The following is a 22,459-nucleotide window of genomic DNA, read 5'->3' on the forward strand; positions in this document are numbered from 1 at the left end:
AGCTCCCTCCAGAAAGGCGAATGCAACCTTGGGAGAGGCGAGGGGTTGGGCCGGGCTGAGCAGCAAGTGTCAAAATGGGCGTGGAGCCCTTGGGCACCGGGAGAATGGAGTGCTAGAGTGAAGGCTAGCCAGAATGTAGGGAAGAATTTTGGGCAGAATGGGGCTAGGATTTAGGTTGGAATGGAGGGTTGGGGTGCGCCTGTTCCCCTCCCCTCCTGACTGGATGCAGCTGCTGTGGAACCTTAGCTTTACATTCCAGACCCCAGCTGAGAGTCAAAGGGCTCCGCCTGGAAAACAAGGAGCCTGGGAGTGTAGGTAGTGAGTGCTTGTGGTAGAGGGAAATAAGTATGCCGGCTGACCTCTGAGAGGCTGGGGGCACTGCGAGGCAAAAGATGTGCCGCTGTCTTCCAATGCCCGGGGAGAGCCCCCTCCCCAGAACCCCACTGTGGCCTCTCTGTAGCCCAGAGGAAAAGCGTGGCAGTGAGGCTATCCCCAGGTTTTGGGTTTAGGGTGGGGTCTCACCCGATCCAGAGGAAGTGCACCGCCCAGAGATTATAGTGGCCCCAGGAGCCAGGCCTCCCAGATTCCTTCCTGCCACCAGCTGGGCCCTGACCTGGTGTGCCACGCCTGCCCACCCCCAGCCCTGAGCATCCCGCTTCCGGCCTCAGCTAGACTGCAGGGCCTCTGCCTCCCTCCGTGTCAGTTCTGCGGTCTCCCATACAGGTCTCCACCGCCCGCCCCTGGCCTAAGCCTTAGCCTCCCAAGAGTGGCGCTTTGGTTAAAAATCCATCAGGTTTGGGGCTCCTGGGTGGCTTAGTCAGTTAAGTGGCTGCCTTCAGCTCAGATCACGATCCCAGGGCCCTAGGATTGAGTCCGACATCAGGCTCCTTGCTCAGAGGGGGCTCTGCTTCTCCCCGGCCTACCATTCCCCCCAATTGTCCTTGCTCTCTCTCTGTGTCAAATAAATAAATAAAAACTTAAAAAAAAATCCATCATGTTTATTGACTTCCGTGTGCACAAATCAGCTGGCCTTCAAAGAAAGTCTCAGCTAATTACCTCACATCCAAGAGGTAGCTCAGAAGTTGCATCATACTGGCCCTGCCACCAGCCTGCTCCAGGCTTCTTGGTTCTTGTGGCTCTCCTTTCCAACCTACTTGTGTGGGGCACGCGGCCAGCCTCGACCCATGCCCCAGGGCGCCAGGCCTTGCCTTGGCAAAGCAGTTCCTTCTTGTATAACCAAGTAGTTGTTGTCTCCCACCTGCACCGCGTGGCTGTCATGTATGGTAACAGGGTTACCTTTAAGAGAAATTGTGGTGTTGGTGGGATGGTTAACTCAAAATTAGGAGGAGCAGCGGGGTGGAGAGGCAGCGGCACCTTGTGTCCATCCTGGGGAAATGCAAGTATTGGGTCTCTAGGGCAGCCTGTGCCTGCGTCAAATGTGCCTTGGGCGTTCACCTTTGTGCTACCCCTTCGAAACCGCATTTGCAGAAGCTCAGGAGTGGCAACTAATACCTGAGACCCTGATATTTGGGTTTTTTCTTCTAGGAGCCTCTCTGGACCAACATAGCAATGGCAGAAATTAGGGATTCACAGAGCTGGTTCTGGGGAAAGTCGGAAGGCCCAGGGCAAATCCAGACTTTGCTGTGTGACCCTAGCAGGACCCAGTCCCAGCGGGTGTCAGTTTCTTCATTTATGATATGAGAAGCTTGAGGTAGGTGGCCACTAGCCCTTTCTCCCTCCTGCTACCTAAGGTACCCCTGATCTATAGATGGTCTTGAGGAAGAAGCCACTGGAAGAATTGAGCAGGAGAAAGGAGGAGTGAGGAGTAGGTACCTGGTATTGGATTGGGCTGTGGTGCCCTGGGAGACCAGTTGGTGCTACGTCTCTCAGCCCCCTGCGAACAACACAGCTCTCTTAGGTTCCCTGTCCTGGGACTAGTTCCCATGCTGCATTCCCCTCAGGCCCAAGTCTTCCCTGGCAAGGGAAACAGGATTCATGGGAGTCCTAGTGCATCCCCTAGTCCTGCCAGTGTCTCACCTGATTCCCTGCAGGTCCGGAACCTGGGGTCCAAGCCAACTTGGCGCTGGGTACCCAATTTCTTAAAGGTGAGGTCTCTGGAGTCTGGGGAGATGGGGCTGTTGAATCGAAAGGCATCCCTGCTATCTTGGCAGGCTGAACCTTGTCTCCCTGTGCCCTGATCCCCTTGGGAAGGTTTGTACATTTTTTAGGAACAGAGCTGGGGAACTCCTTCAGATTTAGTTTGTTTAGCATCTCCGTGGCTATGATGTCATGGCTTCCTGTGGTTCCCCTAGGGCCTTCCGTTTCTGTCCCTTCTGGGCCTGGCTTAGGCGAAGATGACATCCTGTTGCTGCCCTGGTTTTCATGCAGGAATTGCTTCACCTGCAAGGACAATAAGAAGCTTTCTGGGCAGGGAGGTGGGAGAAGCAGCCTAAACCCAAGAGAGGAGTGTCTTGGTCCATAATCTATTACCTGGGAACTCAGTGCTGAGGTGGGGAGAGTGAGGACAAAGAATAAGGCACAAAGAACAGTGGCCAGTGAGGAGGCATCGTGTGGCCAAGGGAGCCATGTCACGCCATCCTTGCCCAGCTCCTGGGTTGGGGGGGGGTGGCATTGGACACTCACTGTGGAGACTGCGGCATCTATCTCCTTGTTTACCAGGTTGAAGGCTTCCTCGGTGTTTGGTCGGCATTCTGGAGACAAGGCAGAGTGGGTGGCAGGCATATGAGCCAGACTTTCCCAAGGAGAAGCCCCCTGCTGACAGATCCAGGCCTACGCTGGCTGCCAGCTAACTGGCAGTTCACCTTGAAGTTCACTTGAACTGCCAGTTCACCTTGGAAGGAGGGCCTGTCCTTGGGCTCCTGGCTCCAACAGTGTTGCATTAGCTCCTTCAGTCCTGCCAAGCCAGGAGTCTCAGCGCTGGGTTGGGGTAGCTTGGTCAGCGGGGGCCGAATCTGCCTCTCACACCCTGCTTCCTGCTCAAGTGATGTCCCAGACACTGCTAGAGTAGGGGTGGGGGATGCAAAGAGAAGACATTCAGGGTAGGGGGGGCCACTCGCTCCACGGTGGAAGCCGGAAAGGAATATAGTCCAAGGGGAGGTGAGGAGAAAGTCAGGCAGTCTGAGTGGGTAAGCTGGAAGAAGAGGGTTTGGGAGAGTTACAGGAGGAGGGCACCCAGAGTTAAGGATCCCAGTGTCTGCCCGGAGTCTTACTTTCAGCTTCTCTTCCAGCTAGCACTGCCCACATTAGGATCCCGAAGCTGCAGGAGACACAAAGCTGAGGCCTGGCCCAACTGCTGGCAGAGATTCCTTTCCAACACACGGCCCCCTAGAAGGGCCCAGAGTAGTACAGAAATGTGGAATGTGTGTTTGGAGTGGATACCTTACCTGTAGACATCACTAGCCATGGAGGCCTTTCGGTTTACATCAGACAACAGTTCAGGGGCCAAGTAGGCTGGCTCTGGGGAGTCAGCCCCTGACCTTGAGCCTCTCTGAAATGTGGACAGGCCAAAATCTGCCAGCTGTAAAAAGAGGAAAGAGGGAGAAGGTAGGGGATGGACAGGGCCAGTCAGCTTCCATAATCCCTTCTCTGACCACAAGGTGCAGGTCCAGCCTTATAAAGGGGGTTTTGAGGGTTAGGGGAATGGTAGGACCAGTGGGACCCTTGGGTTGGACGTCTGGGTCCCCTCTTCAGGGGTTTAGGTCAAGGTCTAAGTCTCCCAGGCAAGGTCAGCCATGGGTCTTTGGATGGAATGGTGGATGGGCCTGTGGAACTGACCATATGGATCAGGGTTGCTCACACCTGGCAGGGTAGGGGCTAAAGCTCCTGGTTGGGCTTTGACCCTCAGCAGCCCTGTGTCCAGAGGGAGATGCTGGGGGTATGGAGTTGAGAAGTTCTGTGCCCAGAGGCTGTTCTGGTATATGGATAGGCTGACCTTGGCGTGCAGGTCTGAGTCCAGCAGGACGTTGGAGGGCTTGAGGTCCCGGTGTAGGAGCACGGGGTTCTGGCTGTGCAGATAACACATCCCCAGTACCAACTCCTGCAGCAGGCGGCAGAGGAAAGGCCAGGGCCGAGGACAGTGGGGCTGCAGCAGCCCTGCCACGGAACCATTTTCCATGAACTGAATCACCAGAGCTGGCCCACAGGTGGATTCCCACTGGAGCTCCTGGGTGACCCCCAGCAGGAGCAGTATGTGCTGGTTACGCAGACTTGCCATGGCTTTCATCTCCCTGGATATCGCCTTCCTACACTCCAGGAAAAGGGTTGGAGTCCCGCCCCTTATGCCTGGAAAATCCTTCCCCTCCCCATGCATGCATGCAGCGCCTCACCCCTCCTCCTTGGGCAGACCCTGGGAGGCCCACGGCTCAGGTCACTTACCCCTTCAAGATCTTGACAGCCACATCTAAACCCCACGTCCTGTGTCGCGCCCGGAACACCACCCCGAACCTGCCTGCACCGATGAACTTTGGGTTCTCCAATTCTTTGACAGACACCAGAGAGGCTGGGGTACTGCTGGGCCTGAAAGAGGAGGCCTGGTCTTCCAGCTGCTCCCTATACTGGCCCCACCTCTGTGACCCCAGTGACTTCACCTGCTCAGTTCTGACATCGGTGACTCCATGTGGTCAGTTAAAGTCTAGCCCCCCCCCCACCTCCTATCTCCCCACGGGGCAGGGTCCCCACTGCGCGTATATCCCCGCCCTCCACTAACCATAACTTGCCGCTAGACATCGGGCTGGAAAGTGCAAGTCCACAGGGAAGGAGTGACTTCTGGGAGCGGGGTTTGTGGCGGAGAGGGGCAGGGGGTCTTCAGAGGGGTCAATCTCTATGTCACTGCAGGGCTTCTGACTTCCGACTGCCTGGTTGCTCTCCTACCCAGTCACTAAACCACTTCCTTCTTGGGCGGGTGCAGCTAGGTGCCGCCCCATCAGGGAGGGAGACAGAAGGGAAGCCTTGGCTCAGCCCAGAGCATCTGACAACACGGTGGACACTGGGGGCAGTCCGGAAGCGAGTGCTTTTCTGAGCACCTGCTACGGATCTCAGTCAGCTTAAATGTCCCTGGACATTTAGAGGGCCACAGAAGGAGTCCTCATCTTTCAGGAGCCCACAGTCCACTCCTGCAGCTGGTGTCTCTCCCTTCTCCCAAGGGATTCCTGGGCTCCACCACCTACCCAGCCTGGGGTGGGGAGGGAATGGTGTTGAGGAGAGTTTTATGTTGCTTTTGCGCTCAGCAATCCCCTAAATGCCCCTACGATCATGGTTAACAATTCTGTAAAGTTCCAATGTGTTAGGTACCTGTATTAGCTTACCAGCTGCTCGCATCAACCCGAAGCGGATTGGTCCTACTTTTATTCTTTATGAATGAGGGAAAAAGTACTGAGGTACTTAAAGTAGCTTAAGTACCGTACTCAAGTCAGTGTGGAGCTGACTTTAAGCCTACCTCAGAACCATCAAGTGTTCCTATTTTCAGACAGGCTTCTGGGCTCTACCTCCCAGCAGGCCCTAAATGTGGCTAAAGAAGGTGTGAATAGTATAGTGAAGGATCCCTGACAGGTGTTCTTGCTGAGGCAAGACCTTGGCCTTGGTAGTAACTTGACTCCTAGGGCATGGTGGTCAGCTAGATGAACTGGCCCAGCCAAGGACACTTGGCATTGTGGTGGACACGGGAGGGGAAATGCATCCCTGCCCTCTCCCCCCATACCAACTCTTCCATGCAAATTCCCTGCTTAACATGTGTTCCCAACAAGCATATACTCTGGACAAGGGGCTTTGGGAACTCAGGAGCTTGGGAATCCTTAAGGATTTAGGGTAGACAAAAAGTGTCTGTGTTTTACCCACTCCCTACTCTCCATCCTTGGGCTGGATATCCAAGCCTGACCGTGGCTGGACGTTGTGGAAACTCTTTGTGGCCAGTCCTAGGCGTTCAGTCCTTCATGGGGAGACCGGACTCTTACGTACTTTCCATTCCATCCAGTAGTCCATGGGCTCTGCTGGAAGGAGCAAGAGGGGCCGGCAGTTAACTGTGGTTTCTAGAGCGGTTGGGAACTCCAGTTTGGGGCATCAGTTTGTCCTATATTGGCACCCAGTAAATATTGGTTGAATTGAATTAACACATAAACAACTGAGACTGGGGGCTTCCATACAACTTTGATCACTCCAGCTGAAGTTCCATACTTATAGGGAGGAAGAAAGGAGGTTGAGCTTCTCTATGGTTTGGGGGCTTTCTCCTGTATCTGCATGGTTGACAGAAGCCACCTGAAGTCAACTTTATTGCAGAGACACGGTGGTATCTTGACGAATCATCAAGGCAAGTGCAGAAGGTCCTCAAGTCTAGTCGGGAGTCAAGAGCCACCAGAGAGGGCAGCCATCTTTTTCAAGATTCTTTTTTGAGAGAAGACCCTGGGCTCCCCTTGAGGGGGAACAGGCAGAAAGGCATGAGAAGGGTGCTTACCAACCTTTTTATTGTTAAATAGCTTCCAATTGGGATAAGGCCCTGAGCAACAGGGGTCAGCAGCTATAAAGCGTGGGGTTGGGGAGAGTGTCAGAGCCTCTACTCCTTTTTGACTCAAAATAAACCAAACCCATTTAAAAGAAAGAGGGGCAGCGAGAGGAGCCTGGAGTGAGTGCCTGAGGAGACCCTCAGCGTCTCGGCTTCTCAGTGGAGGGACCCTAGTGAAACAGAGTTGATCCCTAGGTTTGGGAACCATGGCCTTTCCTGAGGCCTTGTGCCACTGACCCCCTACCAGAGCCTCTGCCCCGTCCCTGTCCCAGGTTTTTGGAATCTTTTTAGGTGTCTCTCATCCCTTCAGTTCTTTGCTCCTGATTGTCTTTGGTTACCTTCGGCCCATCCTTTGTAACTGCTCTGGTTCCCTATCCTTAGTTGTGGGGGTGAGAGGGCAAAGGATGTGTTTCTTTTCTTACATATTCTAGCCCTAACTAATTCTCCTCTGTCATTTGGTTAAGAGATTCCAATTATAGATCAAATGGTATAAACTGAGGTGATGGTAAAAACGATTATGGGGAATTTTCATTTTCCTTAGTGTTTGAATAGTTTCTATTAGCATATATTACTTTTATAAGCTGTTAAGGAAGGAAGAAGATCATATGTATGCAGTAATTTAGTTGTAAGGATATTCACTGAAGTGTTGTTTAGCACAGTGAAAAAAATAGAACCCTAAATATCCAATGATAGGAAAAGATTGTACATAAATAAATATATATAAAGATTATAAATAAATTATGCAGTGGATGACCATGTAGCCTTTAAAATGATGCTCTAAACCTATGTGGTTTTTTTAAAAGATTTTATTTATTTATTGGACAGAGAGATCACAAGTAGGCAGAGAGGCAGGCAGAGAGAGAGGGGGAAGCAGGCTCCCTGATGAGCAGAGAGCCCGATGCGGGGGCTCGATTCCAGGACCCTGAGATCATGACCCGAACTGAAGGCAGAGGCTTAACCCACTGAGCCACCCAGGTGCCCCTAAACCTATGTTTATTAATATGATAGGTGTTTATCATAAATCAAATGGGGAGAAAAAAGCAAGTTATAAAGCAGTATGTATCATATAATCACATTTTTATTTGTTTGTTTCAAAAATTCTCTTCCAGGGGCGCCTGGGTGGCTCAGTGGGTTAATCCTCTGCCTTCGGCTCAGGTCATGATCTCAGGGTCCTGGGATCGAGCCCCACATCGGGCTCTCTGCTTGGCAGGGGGCCTGCTTCCTCCTCTCTGCCTCCTCTCTGCCTGTGTCTCTGCCTACTTGTGATCTCTGCCTGTCAAATAAATAAATAAAATCTTAAAAAAAAAAAATTCTCTTCCAATACTATGTCAGAGTTCTCAAAAACCTACAGCAGGATACCTGAATACTACACTTTTTTTTTTTTTAAGATTTTATTTATTTATTTGACAGACAGACATCACAAGTAGGCAGAGAGGCAGGCAGAGAGAGAGAGGGGGAAGCAGGCTCCCTGCTGAGCAGAGAGCCTGACTCGGGGCTTGATTCCAGGACTCAGATCACGACCTGAGCCAAAAGCAGAGGCTTTAACCCACTGAGCCACCCAGGTGCCCCCTGAATACTACACAAAACATAACCAACAAAAAAATTATTTAGTGAGCTCCCAAGATAAGAAAGGTAATCTCCCAAGGACCTAATCCTCCTGAAACTAATAAAATAAAACAATACAAAACAAAAAGTAAATAGTAAGTAATCAGTAAATCAACTAACTAGAAGCGTAGAGTTTTAGGGACAGGGAAAGGGATATGGAAGGTTGGGGGAGAACCATTGAGGGACTCTGTCATAGGGCCTAGGAAGATGGAAGAACTAATTGTGAGACACCCTATTCCCCAAAGAGCTGGACCCTCAAAAGTGCTACATTCTCAGTGGAAAGGAAAAAGTCCAGCTGCTTACCAAGGGAACTTACAAGGAAGACTGTCTAGGCTGCAGCACTAGATGTTAAAATTAATAAAAATGTTCGTTTCCGGGGCGCCTGGGTGGCTCAGTGGGTTAAGCTTCTGCCTTCAGCTCAGGTCATGATCTCAGGGTCCTGGGATCTAGCTCCCCTACCTCCATCGGGCTCTCTGCTCAGCAGGGAGCCTGCTTCCCCCTCTCTCTGCCTGCCTCTCTGCCTAATTGTGACCTCTCTCTGTCAAATTAAAAAAAAAAAAAAAAAGTTGGTTTCCACATGAGATCTGCTCTCACAAGGATCTGTGGTTGGAATTTTTACTCTTCCTTTGATCAATAAACCATAAACTGAAAAATGTAAGTGGCCCCGGATTATTAATGCCCTCTGGAATCTGGCAGAAGCAAACTGAATCCTCCTTAGAGGAAAGCATGCTCAACCCCAGCTCAATCCAAGCTTCTGGATTAAATTCTGCCATATATAGGCTCACACACAAAATATTCTAAATATGTAAGGATTCAAAGCCCCATGAGGGAGTATCAGCAAGATAAAAAATCAACAGGTTTGGAACTTGAAGGACTTTAGAATTTGGAGTAATCAGATGAAGAATCTAAAGCTTCTGGGAAATGTTTAAAAAGATAGAAGATGGAATAGAAAAAAAAAAAATGAGGGGCGTCCAGTGGGCTCAGGTAGTGATCATAGGGTTCTGGGATGAAGCCCCACATCGGGCACTCTGCTCAGCAGGGAGCCTGCTTGCTCCTCTCTCTGCCTGCTATCTGCCTCCTTATGGTCTCTCTCTCTGTCAAATAAATAAAATTTTAAAAAAAGAAGAAAAAAAAATGAGCAAGGAATAAGAGATAATAAAAAATGCCCCCCTCCCCCCGCCAAATGCCCTGATAGATTTAGGGGGAAAAAAAAAAAAGAACATCAAGAAATTTTCAAAAGTATGTAACACTAAAATTGAAGTTGCAATGCTTGGTTAAATCGAAAATCCAGCTGAAGAGAGAAAGAGCGTACCAAAAGATATATTTGAAGAAATTCCCCAAAATGCAGCAGAAAGAGACAATTAGATAGAAAAATTGAGGGACCAAGAATGAGGAGGCCTCACAATAATCTGACTGGATTCCTATGAGGAGAGAAAGGGGGAAAAAAAATGGGGGCAAGGCAGTATTTGAGGGGATAATGGCTGAGATTTTTCAAGATTTGATGAAAGACAAGAATCCACAAATCTGGAAAGCACGGTTTATGTTAAGAAGGATTACTCTAAAGAAATCCACGTCTAGTGACGCCTGGGTGGCTCAGTTGGTTGGACAACTGCCTTCGGCTCAGGTCATGATCCTGGAGTCCCGGATGGAGTCCGGCATAGGGTTCCCAACTCCATGGGGAGTCTGTTTCTCCCTCTGACCTTCTCCTCGCTCATGCTCTCTCTCACTGTCTCTCTCTCAAATAAATAAAATCTTAAAAAAAAAAAAAAAAGAAAGAAAGAAAAGAAATCCACATCTAGATACACTTCAGCAAAACTGCAGAATCATTAAGACCAGGGAACAATCTCACAGCTGGAGAGAAGACAGAGCTTCTATAAAAGAACACGATGGAACCAATAGCACACTTCGCAGGAGCCGCAGTGGAAGCCAGAAGACACTGGAATGACTGAAAGTGGTACAAGAGAGGGGGGGAAAGTCTGTCAACACAGAATTGGATACCCAGAAAAATGATTTCTTTCAAGAACAAAGGCTTAAAAAAAAGATATTTTCAAATAAATGAAAACTGAGTTTAACACCATCAGACCCAACCCTGAAGAAATTCTAGTGGATGTGAACCAAGAAGGTAAGGAAAATTTATATGTCAGACAGAACCTGTGAAAGGCAAGAAAGAAGAGCAGTTTTCCCAAAAATTCAATCAGGAATCCAATCAGCATCCCATCAGACCCATAGAAATGGGAGAGGTCCGCTCATTGATTTAAAAAAAGACCTTCTGAGGTGCCTGGATGGCTCAGTGGGTTAAAGCCTCTGCCTTCAGCTCAGGTCATGATTCCAGGGTCTTGGGATTGAGCCCCGCATCAGGCTCTCTGCTCAGCGGGGAGCCTGCTTCCCTTCCTCTCTCTGCCTGCCTCTCTGCCTACTTGTGATCTCTGTCTGTCAAATAAATAAATAAAATCTTAAAAATAAATAAAAATTTAAAAAAATTAAAAAAGACCTACCTGGGCCCCTGGCTGGCTCAGTGGGGGGAGCATGGGACTCTTGTTAGATCCCCATACTGGGTGCAGAGATGACTTAAAAAAACAATATCTTGGGGCACCTGGGTGGCTCAGTCATTGGGCGTCTCCCTTCAGCTTAGGTCATGATCCCAGGGTCCTGGGATGGAGCACCACATTAGGATCCCTGCTCCGTGGGAAGCCTGCTTCTCCCTCTCCTACTCCCCCTGCTTGTGTTCCCTCTCTTGCTGTGTTTCTCCCTGTCAAATAAATGAATAAAATCTTTTAAAAAATCTTTAAAAAAAATAAAAATAAAGATTAAAATAAATAATAAAAACCTCCACCGACAACTCCACTTCAAGGTATATACCCAAAGGAACTGAAAGCAGGGACTCAGATATTTGTACACCAATGTCTATCACAGCATTATTCACAGCGGCCAAAAGGTAGAAACCACCCAAATGCTCATCAATGGATGAATGGGTATACAGATATGATATATATATATACATATATATATGTATGTATATATATATATATAAAGAAGATATTATTCAGCCTTAGAAAGGAATACAATTCTTTTTATTTTTTTAAGATTTTATTTATTTGACAAAGAGAGAGAGAGATCACAAGTAGGCAGAGAGGCAGGCAGAGAGAGACGGGGAAGCAGGCTCCCCGCTGAACCGAGAGCCTGAGGGGGCTCCATACCAGGACCCTGAGACCATGACCTGAGCCAAAGGCAGAGGCTCAACCCTCTGAGCCATATCCTAAAAGGAATACACTTCTAACATATGTACAATGTGGATGAACCTTGAAGCTATTATGCTAAGTAAAATAACCCAGTCACAGACTCCGCTTACAGGAGACACCTAGAATAATTAAATTCTAGTCATTAGAGACAGAGGAAGAACAGTGGTTGCCAGGGGCGAGGGTGGGGAGGAAATGGGGAGTTACTGTTTAATTAGTACAGAGTATTAGTTTGGAAAGAAAGATGAAAAGTGGGAAGATGAAAGGAGGGGAAATTTCTGGAAGTGGTGATGGTTTTGGAATAATGTAAACGTACTTAATGCCACTGGAATTATATTTAAACATCATTAAAGTGGTACATTTTATGTATGTTTTCATCAAGATTTTGTTTATTTATTTGAAAGGGAGAGAGAGAGAAAGAGCGGAGAGAGGAGTGGAGGTGCTGAACAGGGAGGCAGTCTCGGAGCTCAATCCCAGGACCCTGAGATCATGACCTGAGCTGCAGGCAGCACTTAACCGACTGAGCCACCCAGGTCTCCCAATTTTGTGTGGGTTTTACCAAAACAAACACCTCCTAAAATGATGGCTCCATGTTTTAGATAGTGAGATGTGAAGATTTATGTTAATAAACATTAAGTTATTTGACTTATACATTAAATTTTACTGGGGAAAAAGCAAAAGTATGTATTTATATATAATATATGATGTAGGAAAGATGTTAGATTCAAAGCTGATGGTCAAGAAAGAATTCTTGAGACATCTTTGGTGATAAAGGTGGTTTTATTAAAGCACAAGGACAGGACCTGTGGGCAGAAATAGCTGCACTGGGGTCATCAAGAGTGGCCCATGATATACTTTCAAGTTGGGTGTTAGAGATAGCACAGGTCTCTAAGGAATTTTGGAAGCAGTTTCCAGGACCTTGAGGGGGCTAGCTAATGTTGGGAAAATGTCATTTATTACTGTCTAATAAACCCTTAGTCATGAGACCCCTCAGATGTATATCAGTGGGTCATATGCTTAGAGGATGACTGCCAACATGTATCTTGGGGGACAGAGTTAAGGAAGTGTCCAAAGGCATTTTTATATATTAAAGTAGACTTACAGGACCCTGGGGGTCTGGCTAAGATTGACTTTTGCCTTTAGCAACATATTAACATCGAGGCAGCTGAGTTCCTAGAAGAATATTACTCTGCCTGTTTCAAGGACTTGTCAAAGGACTGTAAGTCATAAGTAAGTTTAATTTTTCTTTTTCCTTTGTTACCCACATCAATTTATATATTTTGAAAAATATGATAATATGTATACATTTTTTAATATTGTAATGTATAATACATATTTAGAAAAATATCTAAGTGGACAAATAGAGAAATTTTAAAGTTATGGTGGGTGAGTTTACAGGTGATCTTTATTTTATGTGTTACATTTGTATTTTTTTATTTGCATTTCCTAACTCTCCTAAAATGAATTCACAGATACTACTGTTATGCCCCAATAATGGGTCCGTGATTAAAGGAGCAAGACTGATACAAAGCGAAGGTCAAGCAAAGCTTTATTTCGTGCCAAGCATCAAGAATCTAACTGAACATTGGGGGCCCGCACCTCTTAGAAGAGAGGGGGGCCCTTCTCTGTTTCACAGACTAGTTTTTAAGGGCAAAGGCCATGCGGTCAGGCCTGGCCACGCACAGGTGGCCAATGAGATTGTAACACACACAGGAAACTCCACAGTGATGCTAGGTGACCAACTGAGTTACAATTTACCCTAGTAGACATTTGAACCAGCCTATTACACCTTGATTGGAATTGGCGCCCGAAAGGCGGGGCCCATACTCCTTGGTAACGAGGGAGACAGTATGCACCCCCCCCCCCATCGGTTGTCTCCACCTGGCCTAACAAAGCCTGTATCTGGGCTTTGTTACCGGAAGCTGGTTTCCGGGACTTGTCTCCAAGTAAATCCCCTGGGGGAAGGGGAGCAGGGACAGTTTCTAAATAGGTCCTTACACTACATTTCAGCCTCTTCTTTCCCCTCAAGACACCTACCAGAGTTGTAGACGCTTTGCTTGTGGGGAGGGGGGAGGGCCTGCCACCTGCCATAACCTGGAAATGTGGGCTCTTGGTTTCCTGCAGCTGTTAAGGACTACTGGCATCATCTTGGATACTTAGTTGAATTTAGCCCTTGTTAGTCCAATGATGAGTAGCATTCTGACAGGCAAACCCAGGAGAGGTGATTACAGTCAGAGAGGATGTTGTGAGCAAAGGGGCAAAGTTCACATAAATAAAGTCTTTTTTAAAAAAGGTGCGTGTGTGGGCGCCTGGGTGGCTCAGTGGGTTAAAGCCTCTGCTTTCATCTCAGGTCATGATCTCAGGGTCCTGGGATCAAGCCCTGCATCAGCCCCTCTGCTCAGCAAGGAGCCTGCATCCTCCTCTCTCTCTGCCTGCCTCTCTGCCTACTTGTGATCTCTGTCTGTCAAATAAATAAATAAAATCTTAAAAAAAAAAAGTGTGGTGGTGGGGCTGCCTGGGCGGCTCAGTCATTGGGCGTCTGCCTTTAGCTCAGGTCATGATCCTGGGGTCCTGGGATCAAGCGCCCCCCCCCCCATCAGGCTCCCTGCTCAGTGGAGAGTCTTCTTCTCCCTCTGCTCCTCCCTCTCCCTACTCGTGCTAACAAATAAATAAAATCTTAAAAAAAAAACAAAAAACGTGCAAAGTTCACAACATGAACTTTGGAAAAGGTAGGAGTTCAGACTGGCCAAGTGACTTTTTTCTCCCCCAAGCACTGTTCTCTTCATCTCCATCATTAAGGATGACAAAAGCTGGTCTTTTTTACCAACTTGATAGTTCTCAAAGCACTTAGGGAAAGTCACCTCAGTTCTTTGGGTTTGGACCTCCCATCAGGTTCTGTAGATAAGGAAGCACAAAGTCCTCCTTCTTTTGTCTGGATGTGAAAAACAAACAGAAAGTGATCAGGAAGCTATTTAGGGCCGCAGTGCAGACTGCTCCCCTCACCCCATGCAAAGCTGCTCCTGCTCCTTGGGGGGCACCCTTATCTCTGCTCCCAGCTGCTGAAAAACAATCCCTCATCAGAGGGGCAAGGGCGAATGGTAGACAAATGAGCTGTCACTTTGGGGGACTGGACTGCACAAGACTTGGAAAAGTCACAAAACAAACGCCAGGGTTTGTTCCACTCAGAGTGAGATCCGTGATATTGCGATTTACAATAAGAAATAGATATTCGACCCCCATTCCTGGAACAGCGTTCCGAAACCCCTGGAATTTCCTGTGAGGAAAGCGGAAAGAGGTGTCTTCTGTTATGTTAATGAGATGACCTTCGGAAAGCGGGGAGATAACCTAAGGGAGGGGGCCGGTTGTCCGGGTTGGTTGCCACTCCTGTAACTGGAGGGCTGAAACTTTCAGTTCCAGCCTGATCTCGGTGGGAAGGGACATGAGTTGGAGGTTGAATCCATCCCCAGGGGCGGATGATTTGGTCGTTCAAGACTGTGTGACCAAGCCCCATAAAACCCCGAAAGGATGACCTCTGGAGAGCTTCTGGGTTGGTGAACAGGAGGTGCTGGGACAGTGGGCTCTTATGGTGCAGGGAATCTCCGTGCCCTTTTCCACACACCGTGCTCCATGTGTCCCTTCCATCTGGCTGTTCTGGAGTTAAATCCTTTATAATAAACCAGGAATTTGGGGTGCCTGGGTGGCTCAGTGGGTTAAGCTTCTGCCTTCAGCTCAGATCATGATCTCAGGGTCCTGGGATCGAGTCCCAAATTGGGCTCTCTGCTCAGCGGGGAGCCTGCTTCCCCCTCTTTCTCTGTTTGCCTGCCTACTTGTGATCTCTCTCTCTGTCAAATAAAATCTTAAAAAAAACAAACAAACAGGAATCTAAAATGTTTCTTTTTTTTTTTTTAATAAACCAGGAATCTAGTAAATAAAATGTTTTTTCTGTGTTCTGTGAGATGCTCTAGCAAATTAATCAAACCCAAGGCAGGGTTCAGTGGAACCTCTAGTCGATAGCCTTCTTGGTCAGAAGCACTGATGACAATCCGAATTTGCAATTGGTGTCTTTAGCAGGATGTGTGAGTGTCACTCCTGTGAGACAGAGCCCTTCACCTGTGGGATCTGATACTGTCTCCAGGTAGATAGTGTCAGAATTGGGTTGAATTGTAGGACACTCTGCTATTGTCTGAGAATTTCTCGGTGGTGTGGTAAACTCCTCTTGATACACAAGTTGGACTTGGGTCTGGAACTTTAGGATCCCACCCACCATGCTCCTGTGGAGGCCGAGAAAAATTAAGGCCGTCCCACCTCAGGTTTAGCCTTAGCGTAAGTACAGCCATCTTAGCTCCAGCAGCCATCTCAGACCCCTGTGCCCAAGGGCTGAACTTTCCCCTACTTTACTTTAGTAACAAGAACCCCCACCCTGCTTTGGTTCCAGAGACCCCCACCCTGCTTAGGAACAGGAAGCCCCACCCTGCTTTAGTAACAGGAACATAGAAATACCCCTGCCTTATCTAAGCTCGGGGTCCAAGTCCCTACTCCGCTGTGCTGGGTATACTTGGGCCCAAGCATAAGCTTGTCGAAAAAACCCTCATGTGATTGCATTGGTTTTGGCTCCTTGGGGGTCTCTTGGATGCAAAAACTCGGGTATAACATTTGGAGGCTCCAGCGAGATCTGGGAGACTCCCAGGACCCCAATCTGGAGGGTCTTGCGCTGGCTGGTGAGTGCACTCTTTTTTATCTACTTGCGCGCTTACTTTGGGAGTTCCAATCTGCATTTTTACCCGTAGGAATTCCAGCTTGTATCTGGGTCGACATTGGCTCAAGTGGACATGAGGCGGCTGTCGGCTGGGGGTCTTAGGAGATGTCCCTTGCCCCTGCAGGGGGTTCGAGTTCCCCTAAGCAGTCACCAGGGTGTTCATGGTCCCCCAAGACAGCCAGGGAGTTTGAGTCCCCCTAGGCAGTCAGACCTCTTGCTTTTGTTGTCTGTTGTGCTGTTTGTTAAGTTTATGGGGATTTTTTGGAAGAGATGTCCCTTGCCCCTTTGGAAGAGATGTCCCTTACCCCCGCCTGGAGGACAAGATCCTCATCTGTGAGGAGAGCCGGCTGCCATTGCGGTGGGATTCTCCCTTAACTTCCTTTCAGTTTTGTCTTTGCGCTGGATCGTTTGTCTGTGTGAGTGTGTTCTTGTTAATTGTCATTGGTGTCTTTGTCTTGTCTTTTTGTTGCCTGTTGTGTGGCTCCTCTCTAGGGGACCGAGAAAATCCCCACTGGCGAGTGTCTCTAGGGGGCCTAGAATGTTGTAAAACCCAGAAACTTGATGCCCTCTCTCTGTTCCTGTTCTTATATGAAGTTGTCTCTCTTGGGCACGGGATGGCCACCTAAGTCACCAGGACTGCTGCCAATCTTAATGTGATCCCCTCCACATCCCTGGTCTAGCCACTTCTGGCCGAGGGACTTCCATTGGGAGCCGGCTGAAACCAGTACCCGATTGAATTAAAATGCAACTGGGGACCATTTCCTAGGGAAGTTGGCTGTAAGGACCACATGTGTTGGAATGTCGCATAGACCATGATGGATTTCAGTCTTTACTGTTTCTTGTCAGTGTCTTCTACAAACTACTTAAAGCTCATACCTAGGCCTTCATTGCTCTACACCAGGACCCCAATCTAAGGGCCTTTTGCAGAATAAGTCTTCTAGTAAACCCAGGTTACTGGGCATCTCTAGCAAAGGGGACTCTCTCTCTCTATAACTTTATCTCTCTATGTTCCTCCTAATAGATGTGGGGGCTTCTCCCTCACTCATTTCCCATGTTAATTGCTATAACTGGAGCCAACTGGGGTTGATCTAACTCAAGACAGAGACTTTAAGGAATATTTCCAAGCAGCTGCCGAAACTCCCTTTGTTTTGGGGAAATTCCCTGTTTTCTCTGGCCCGACATGGACTGCCTAACCCCTTCCCCCTTGCTGTTGGGAAAGCATGGCATTTGCTCCTTTGTTGGAGTTGATGAGCTTTATTTTTTTTTTAATTTTTTTTTAAAGATTTTATTTATTTATTTGACAGACAGAGATCACAAGTAGGCAGAGAAGCAGGCAGAGAGAGAGAGGGGTAAGCAGGATCCCCGCTGAGCAGAGAGCCCGATGCGGGGCTTGATCCCAAGATCCTGGGATCATGACCCGAGCCAAAGGCAGAGGCTTAACCCACTGAGCCACCCAGGCGCCCCTCTCCCCCTGTTTAAAAAGACAAAGTTTTCTTAGATTAATTGATCTGCTGTTAAGAAAATGTAAATGGTTTTCTCTTTGCCTGCCCAGAAAAACCAGTTTCTATGTTTTGTTTTATCAGATCTTTAACGTCCCTAATCCTATCTAAGCAGGTGCTTTCAAAGGTTTTAACAAACTTCCCCAAGATTTAAATCTAGAGCTAAGTCTTGATTCTCTTATAAAAGTTTTATCTTCAAGGAGAGTCATAAAAAGGATTTTCAGGACAGACCAGGTATTCAATATCTTTAAGATCAGAACTGAAATGGGTAAGAATTTCCAGAAGTAAAGGCTACATTCAGACTAAACCAGAATTAGCAACATGAGACTAGATAAACTGAAGGAAATTGTAATGTCATGTCTCTTAATGTTTTGTCTTATTTTAAACATGACTGGTTCTGTAATGTTTGCTCTTCCAGACTAGGGAAACTTTTCTTAAGTTATCTGTAACTTACAGAGCTGTAAAAGTATTCATTTATAAACGAATCAAGGCATTCAACTTTTCTCTATCTGAACCCTCTGAAACCAAAAGGTCTCAGCAAGTATTCTTTCTTCCATGGCAATCAGTCATTTGCATAAATTCAATAAGAATCTGTTCTCCTTGTAACAGGACACCATTGGAAACACTGGTTATTTTACCAAGGCTTTGACTGGAGTGTCATATTTGAAAAGACTCAGATATGATCGGACAGCTTTAAGGAACTAAGGTTGACTTTATAAAACCTGGAGCCATAAAGCCCTTTGGAACTGTTGGCCTGATACCTTGCTTACAGAGTTCCCAGCAGCCTCCCCAGTCACTGCAGACATCACAGTCTGTCTAGCCCACGCAGAGATCCTAACTGCCCACACTGAGACAGAGACGGAGCTGGAACCACAGCCTTACCAACCCAGGGACTTGGTTTGGATGCGCTGCCGCCAAGTGGAAAACTTGGAGCCTCTCTGGAAGGGACCCTACATCGTGATCCTGACCACTCCCACCACTCTCAAGGTCGACAGGATTACTCCCTGGATCCACTACACTCACATCTGGCCAGCTGACCCACATGCCGTTCTCAAGGACTTCGTTCCAGAATGAAAGAGCCAGCCAGACAAGGACAATCCCTAAAGCTGAGACTGCACCGCTCTCACGTACCCCACTAATGTTACTTATACTATTCCCTCTTTTTACACCAGTGCGGGGAGTAAAAAGTAACCCTCATTATCCTCCTTCTCCTCCTTACCTTCGGGCCCTACATAGTCAATAGATTAGTATCTTTTGTCAAAGACAGAGACAGTACAGTTCAGCTCAGACAGTACTCAGACAGTAATACCAACCACTGGACCTTATTGCTGAGACCAGCCTAGACCCATGATTGGGTCCTTCCTTAGGTTCCTCTGAGAGGGGGTAATGTGGAGGCTGAGAAAAATTAAGGCCATCCCACCTCAGGTTTAGCCTTAGCATAAGTACAGCCATCTTAGCTCCAGCAGCCTTCTCAGACCCCTGTGCCCAAGGGCTGAACATTCCCCTACTTTACTTTAGTAACAAGAACCCCCACCCTGCTTTAGTAACAGGAACCCATAAATACCCCTGCCTTAACTAAGCTCGGGGTTTAAGTCCCTACTCCGCTGTGTCGGATATACTTGTGCCCAAGCTTAAGCTTGTCGAATAAACCCTTATGTGATTGTATCAGTGTTGGCTCCTTGGTGGTCTCTTGGATGCAAAAACTCGGATATAACATTCCCTGCTACTCTCGGCCCCTGGGGTTGATGTTTTGGGAGCCCTTTCTGGAGCCTAGGATCCTTTAGCAGTCCAAGCAGATCAAAGGCCCTTTTTTTTTAAAATTTTTTATTTTTTATAAACATATATTTTTATCCCCAGGGGTACAGGTCTGTGAATCACCAGGTTTACACACTTCACAGCACTCAGCAAAGCACATACCCTCCCCAATGTCCATAATCCCACCCCCTTCTCCCAAACCCCCTCCCCCCAGCAACCCTCAGTTTGTTTTGTGAGATTAAGAGTCACTCATGGTTTGTCTCAAAGGCCCTTTTTAACTTGTCTTTCCTTAGCAAAGGTGAGAGAATGATGATTTCACAAAGAACCGTGCTGCCCCTAGGGCCATCTGCCCCTGCAAAATGGAATCCCTGCTCATTTGTCATCTATTTCCTCACAGCAAATGTGGGCATGATGTCCTGTGGGCAGTTTGTAAATTGCCCGTCAGGCATCCTCAAGGCAGGGGAGGCTGAAAAGGGTAAAAGGGTAATCTTTCTTTTTTTTTTTTTTTTAACTCTACCTTAGTGAGATGGGACTAAAACGATTTTGAACAGCCATCAATGATCCGCACACATATGACAATCAGAATGTACTTTCTATCTATATGGAGTCCTCCTCTCTTTGCTCACTGTGTCTAGTTAACGCTGAAGATCTAATTTTGATAATCTCCCAGGCCCTCTCATCGCAGGATCTCATCCCCCCTCATCCCTGCTGGGGATGAGGTGGAGGGCAGGTCACTGTTTCAAACTGATTTTCCAGCTGGAGCATGTATGTAAGTACGTAGGTAGATAGGTAGGAACAAAGGGAATTGAATGCAGCCTGATGGTCAAAGGTCCAGGCTCTGAGGTCAGACTAGGTGGGATTGAATTGTGGCTTTGCAAGTTACTAGCTGTTTGACATTTCCTCTCTGAGCTTCAGTTAATTATAGTCCTTACTGGATTGGATTGTTTGGGGCTGACGTGAAAGAAGGCATGGAAGAACGTGGGGCATTTCCAGGCACAAATTATGTGCTTCATTAGTGATAGGCACTCATGCAATAAACACTGTTGTGTTTTCAACCTGATGAACACTTCTAGTTCACAGAGTTATCTGTAGAGACGAGACCAGTGATTGAACTACTGCTCAGTGAAATAGCTCTTCCTTCTTCTGGTAAATTCCCAGCCCCACCCTTTCCTCCCAGGGCCCCTTCAGTGACTCACATCTCTTGTATTCTCTCCTCTCTCTCCCAGACAAATGTCCTGAGGGAGGGATTAAGGAAGTCACTTGTGTCCCTTCCTGGAGTCTTGGGGAGAGAGGACTTTAATCCCGGGTTTCTAGCTTCTCAGCTAAAAGGTACTTGAGTTGTGTGCCTGGCGTGGAGGTACTCCATGTTGTTGACTGCAGCATGGGCTTTGGGCCTGAGGCAGCTACTTTTGGGGCCCCACACCACACGTCCTCTGGCCACCTTTGATTTGAGTTGAGGTTGTGTGGACGGTACCATAACCCTGCCAGTGCCTCATGCAGCAGGCCTGTCTCTGCCTCAGTTAACAGAAGTGTGGTGAGACATGAGGAGCTAATACTGAGGGCCACACTCATGCCATGGAGGACACGCGCCAGTGCCCCAGCCTCCTGTCCTTCAAGGGTCCATTCTGAAGTGCGTTCTACAATTCCGCAGAGGGCCTCTGACTGCTGAGCTCCATATTAGTGGCTAGTTCAAAATGTACCTGTCAGTTGGCCTTTTCTCTTTTCCTGATTCACATTTTTCTGCACCCCCCCATGCCGCCCCCTGTCCCTGGGACCACCCTCCAGGAAGTCTCGAGTTCTGGTCTCAGGCACTGTTTTCAGGAGAACACAATCCAAGCCCTTTGCCCTGTTTCCTCCTCATTGTTTCTCCTCTGATTGTCTTTGTGACTAGGATCCCTCCCTGTCTGGAAGGAGAGGGGAGAGGAAGGGAACAGAAAGGAATCTAACTGCCTCAGAGATGGGACCTAATTGTATTCTGGAGTCTAGGATGTGCTAGGGATTCTCTGTTATTGCCCTCAAATTTTAGCAACAAACCTGTGAGGCATATTACTATTAACCCCATCTTATGGATGAGGAAGCTATTTGGAGGCTGTGAGAATTTAAGTAACCAGCTCAAGGTCATACAACGGCTTTATGGCAGAGCGGGTTTTAAACCCAGATCTTTGCTCTTTTAGCTACTTGCCTTTATGAGTGAGGTCCTTTGATAGAATCTGGAAGCAGGTCTTTGAATCACGTGAGACTATTGGGTTTTTTAAGATATTTTAACAGCTTTATCGATGTAGAATTGGTATTCAATAAAGTGCATGTATTTAAGGTGTACAATGTGAAGAATTTTGACATATGTTTATGCCCATAAAACCATCACCACGATTACCATGGGGAATGTATTTATCACACCACAAAGCTTCCTTTTCTTTTTTTTCTTTTTTTAAGATTTTATTTATTTATTTGACAGAGATCACAAGTAGGCAGAGAGACAGACAGAGGAAGGGAAGCAGGCTCCCTGCTGAGCAGAGAGCCTCATGTGGGGCTCGATTCCAGGACCCCAAGACCATGACCCAAGCCGAAGGCAGAGGCCCAACCCACTGAGCCACCCAGACGCCCCCACCTTTTCTCTTTTAAAGATTTTATTCATTTTAGAGAGAGGGAGAAAGCACGATGGGGAGGGGCAGAGGCAGAAAGAAACTCAACCAGACTCTGCACTAATCCCAGAGCCTGATGTGGGGCACGATCTCACAACCCAGAGATCACAACCTGACCTGAAACCAAGAGTTGGATGCTTGGCCAACCGCACCACCCAGGTGCCCCAGAGCATTTTCTATTTTATATAAATGGATCACATAATTTGTACTCTTTTTTTGTCTGGCCTGTCGCTCAATGTGCTTATTTTGAGATCTACCCATATTATTGGGTCTACCAATGATTTGTTCTTTTTTATTGTTTTGTAGTATTCCATTATACCACATTTTCTTTATATGTTTACCTGTTCCTGGACAGAATTTCTGGCTATGACAAATAAAGCCCCTATGAATATTCATATACAAGCCTTTGTATGGGCATATACTTTTACTTCTCTTGGGTTAATAACGAAGAG

The 22,459-nt window shown here is 47.5% G+C and overlaps 1 protein-coding gene across 3 annotated transcripts; it reads right to left on the bottom strand.

Annotated features, from left to right (window-relative positions):
* Positions 1 to 977: 977 nt before the first annotated feature.
* RIPK3 (receptor interacting serine/threonine kinase 3) lies at positions 978 to 4,891 on the bottom strand. Of its 3 annotated transcripts, none has more exons than XM_032343956.1 (10): positions 4,727 to 4,891; positions 4,396 to 4,536; positions 3,953 to 4,262; positions 3,405 to 3,538; positions 3,231 to 3,277; positions 2,852 to 3,019; positions 2,644 to 2,711; positions 2,038 to 2,400; positions 1,834 to 1,894; positions 978 to 1,296 (listed from the first exon to the last, which is right to left on the bottom strand). In XM_032343956.1, the coding sequence occupies exons 1-10, from the start codon at positions 4,744 to 4,746 to the stop codon at positions 1,151 to 1,153; spliced, it is 1,458 nt and encodes a 485-aa protein (XP_032199847.1). In that variant the 5' UTR covers positions 4,747 to 4,891; the 3' UTR covers positions 978 to 1,150. The 3 variants fall into 3 exon arrangements, 2 of the variants coding, with proteins under 2 accessions (XP_032199847.1, XP_032199846.1); XR_004285866.1 differs by having other exon boundaries at positions 1,254 to 1,296; positions 2,038 to 2,121; positions 2,220 to 2,711; XM_032343955.1 differs by having other exon boundaries at positions 2,038 to 2,711.
* Between the last annotated feature and the right edge of the window lie 17,568 nt (positions 4,892 to 22,459).

The sequence above is a fragment of the Mustela erminea genome, chromosome 5 (genome assembly GCF_009829155.1).
Source record: "Mustela erminea isolate mMusErm1 chromosome 5, mMusErm1.Pri, whole genome shotgun sequence".
NCBI lineage: Eukaryota > Metazoa > Chordata > Mammalia > Carnivora > Mustelidae > Mustela > Mustela erminea.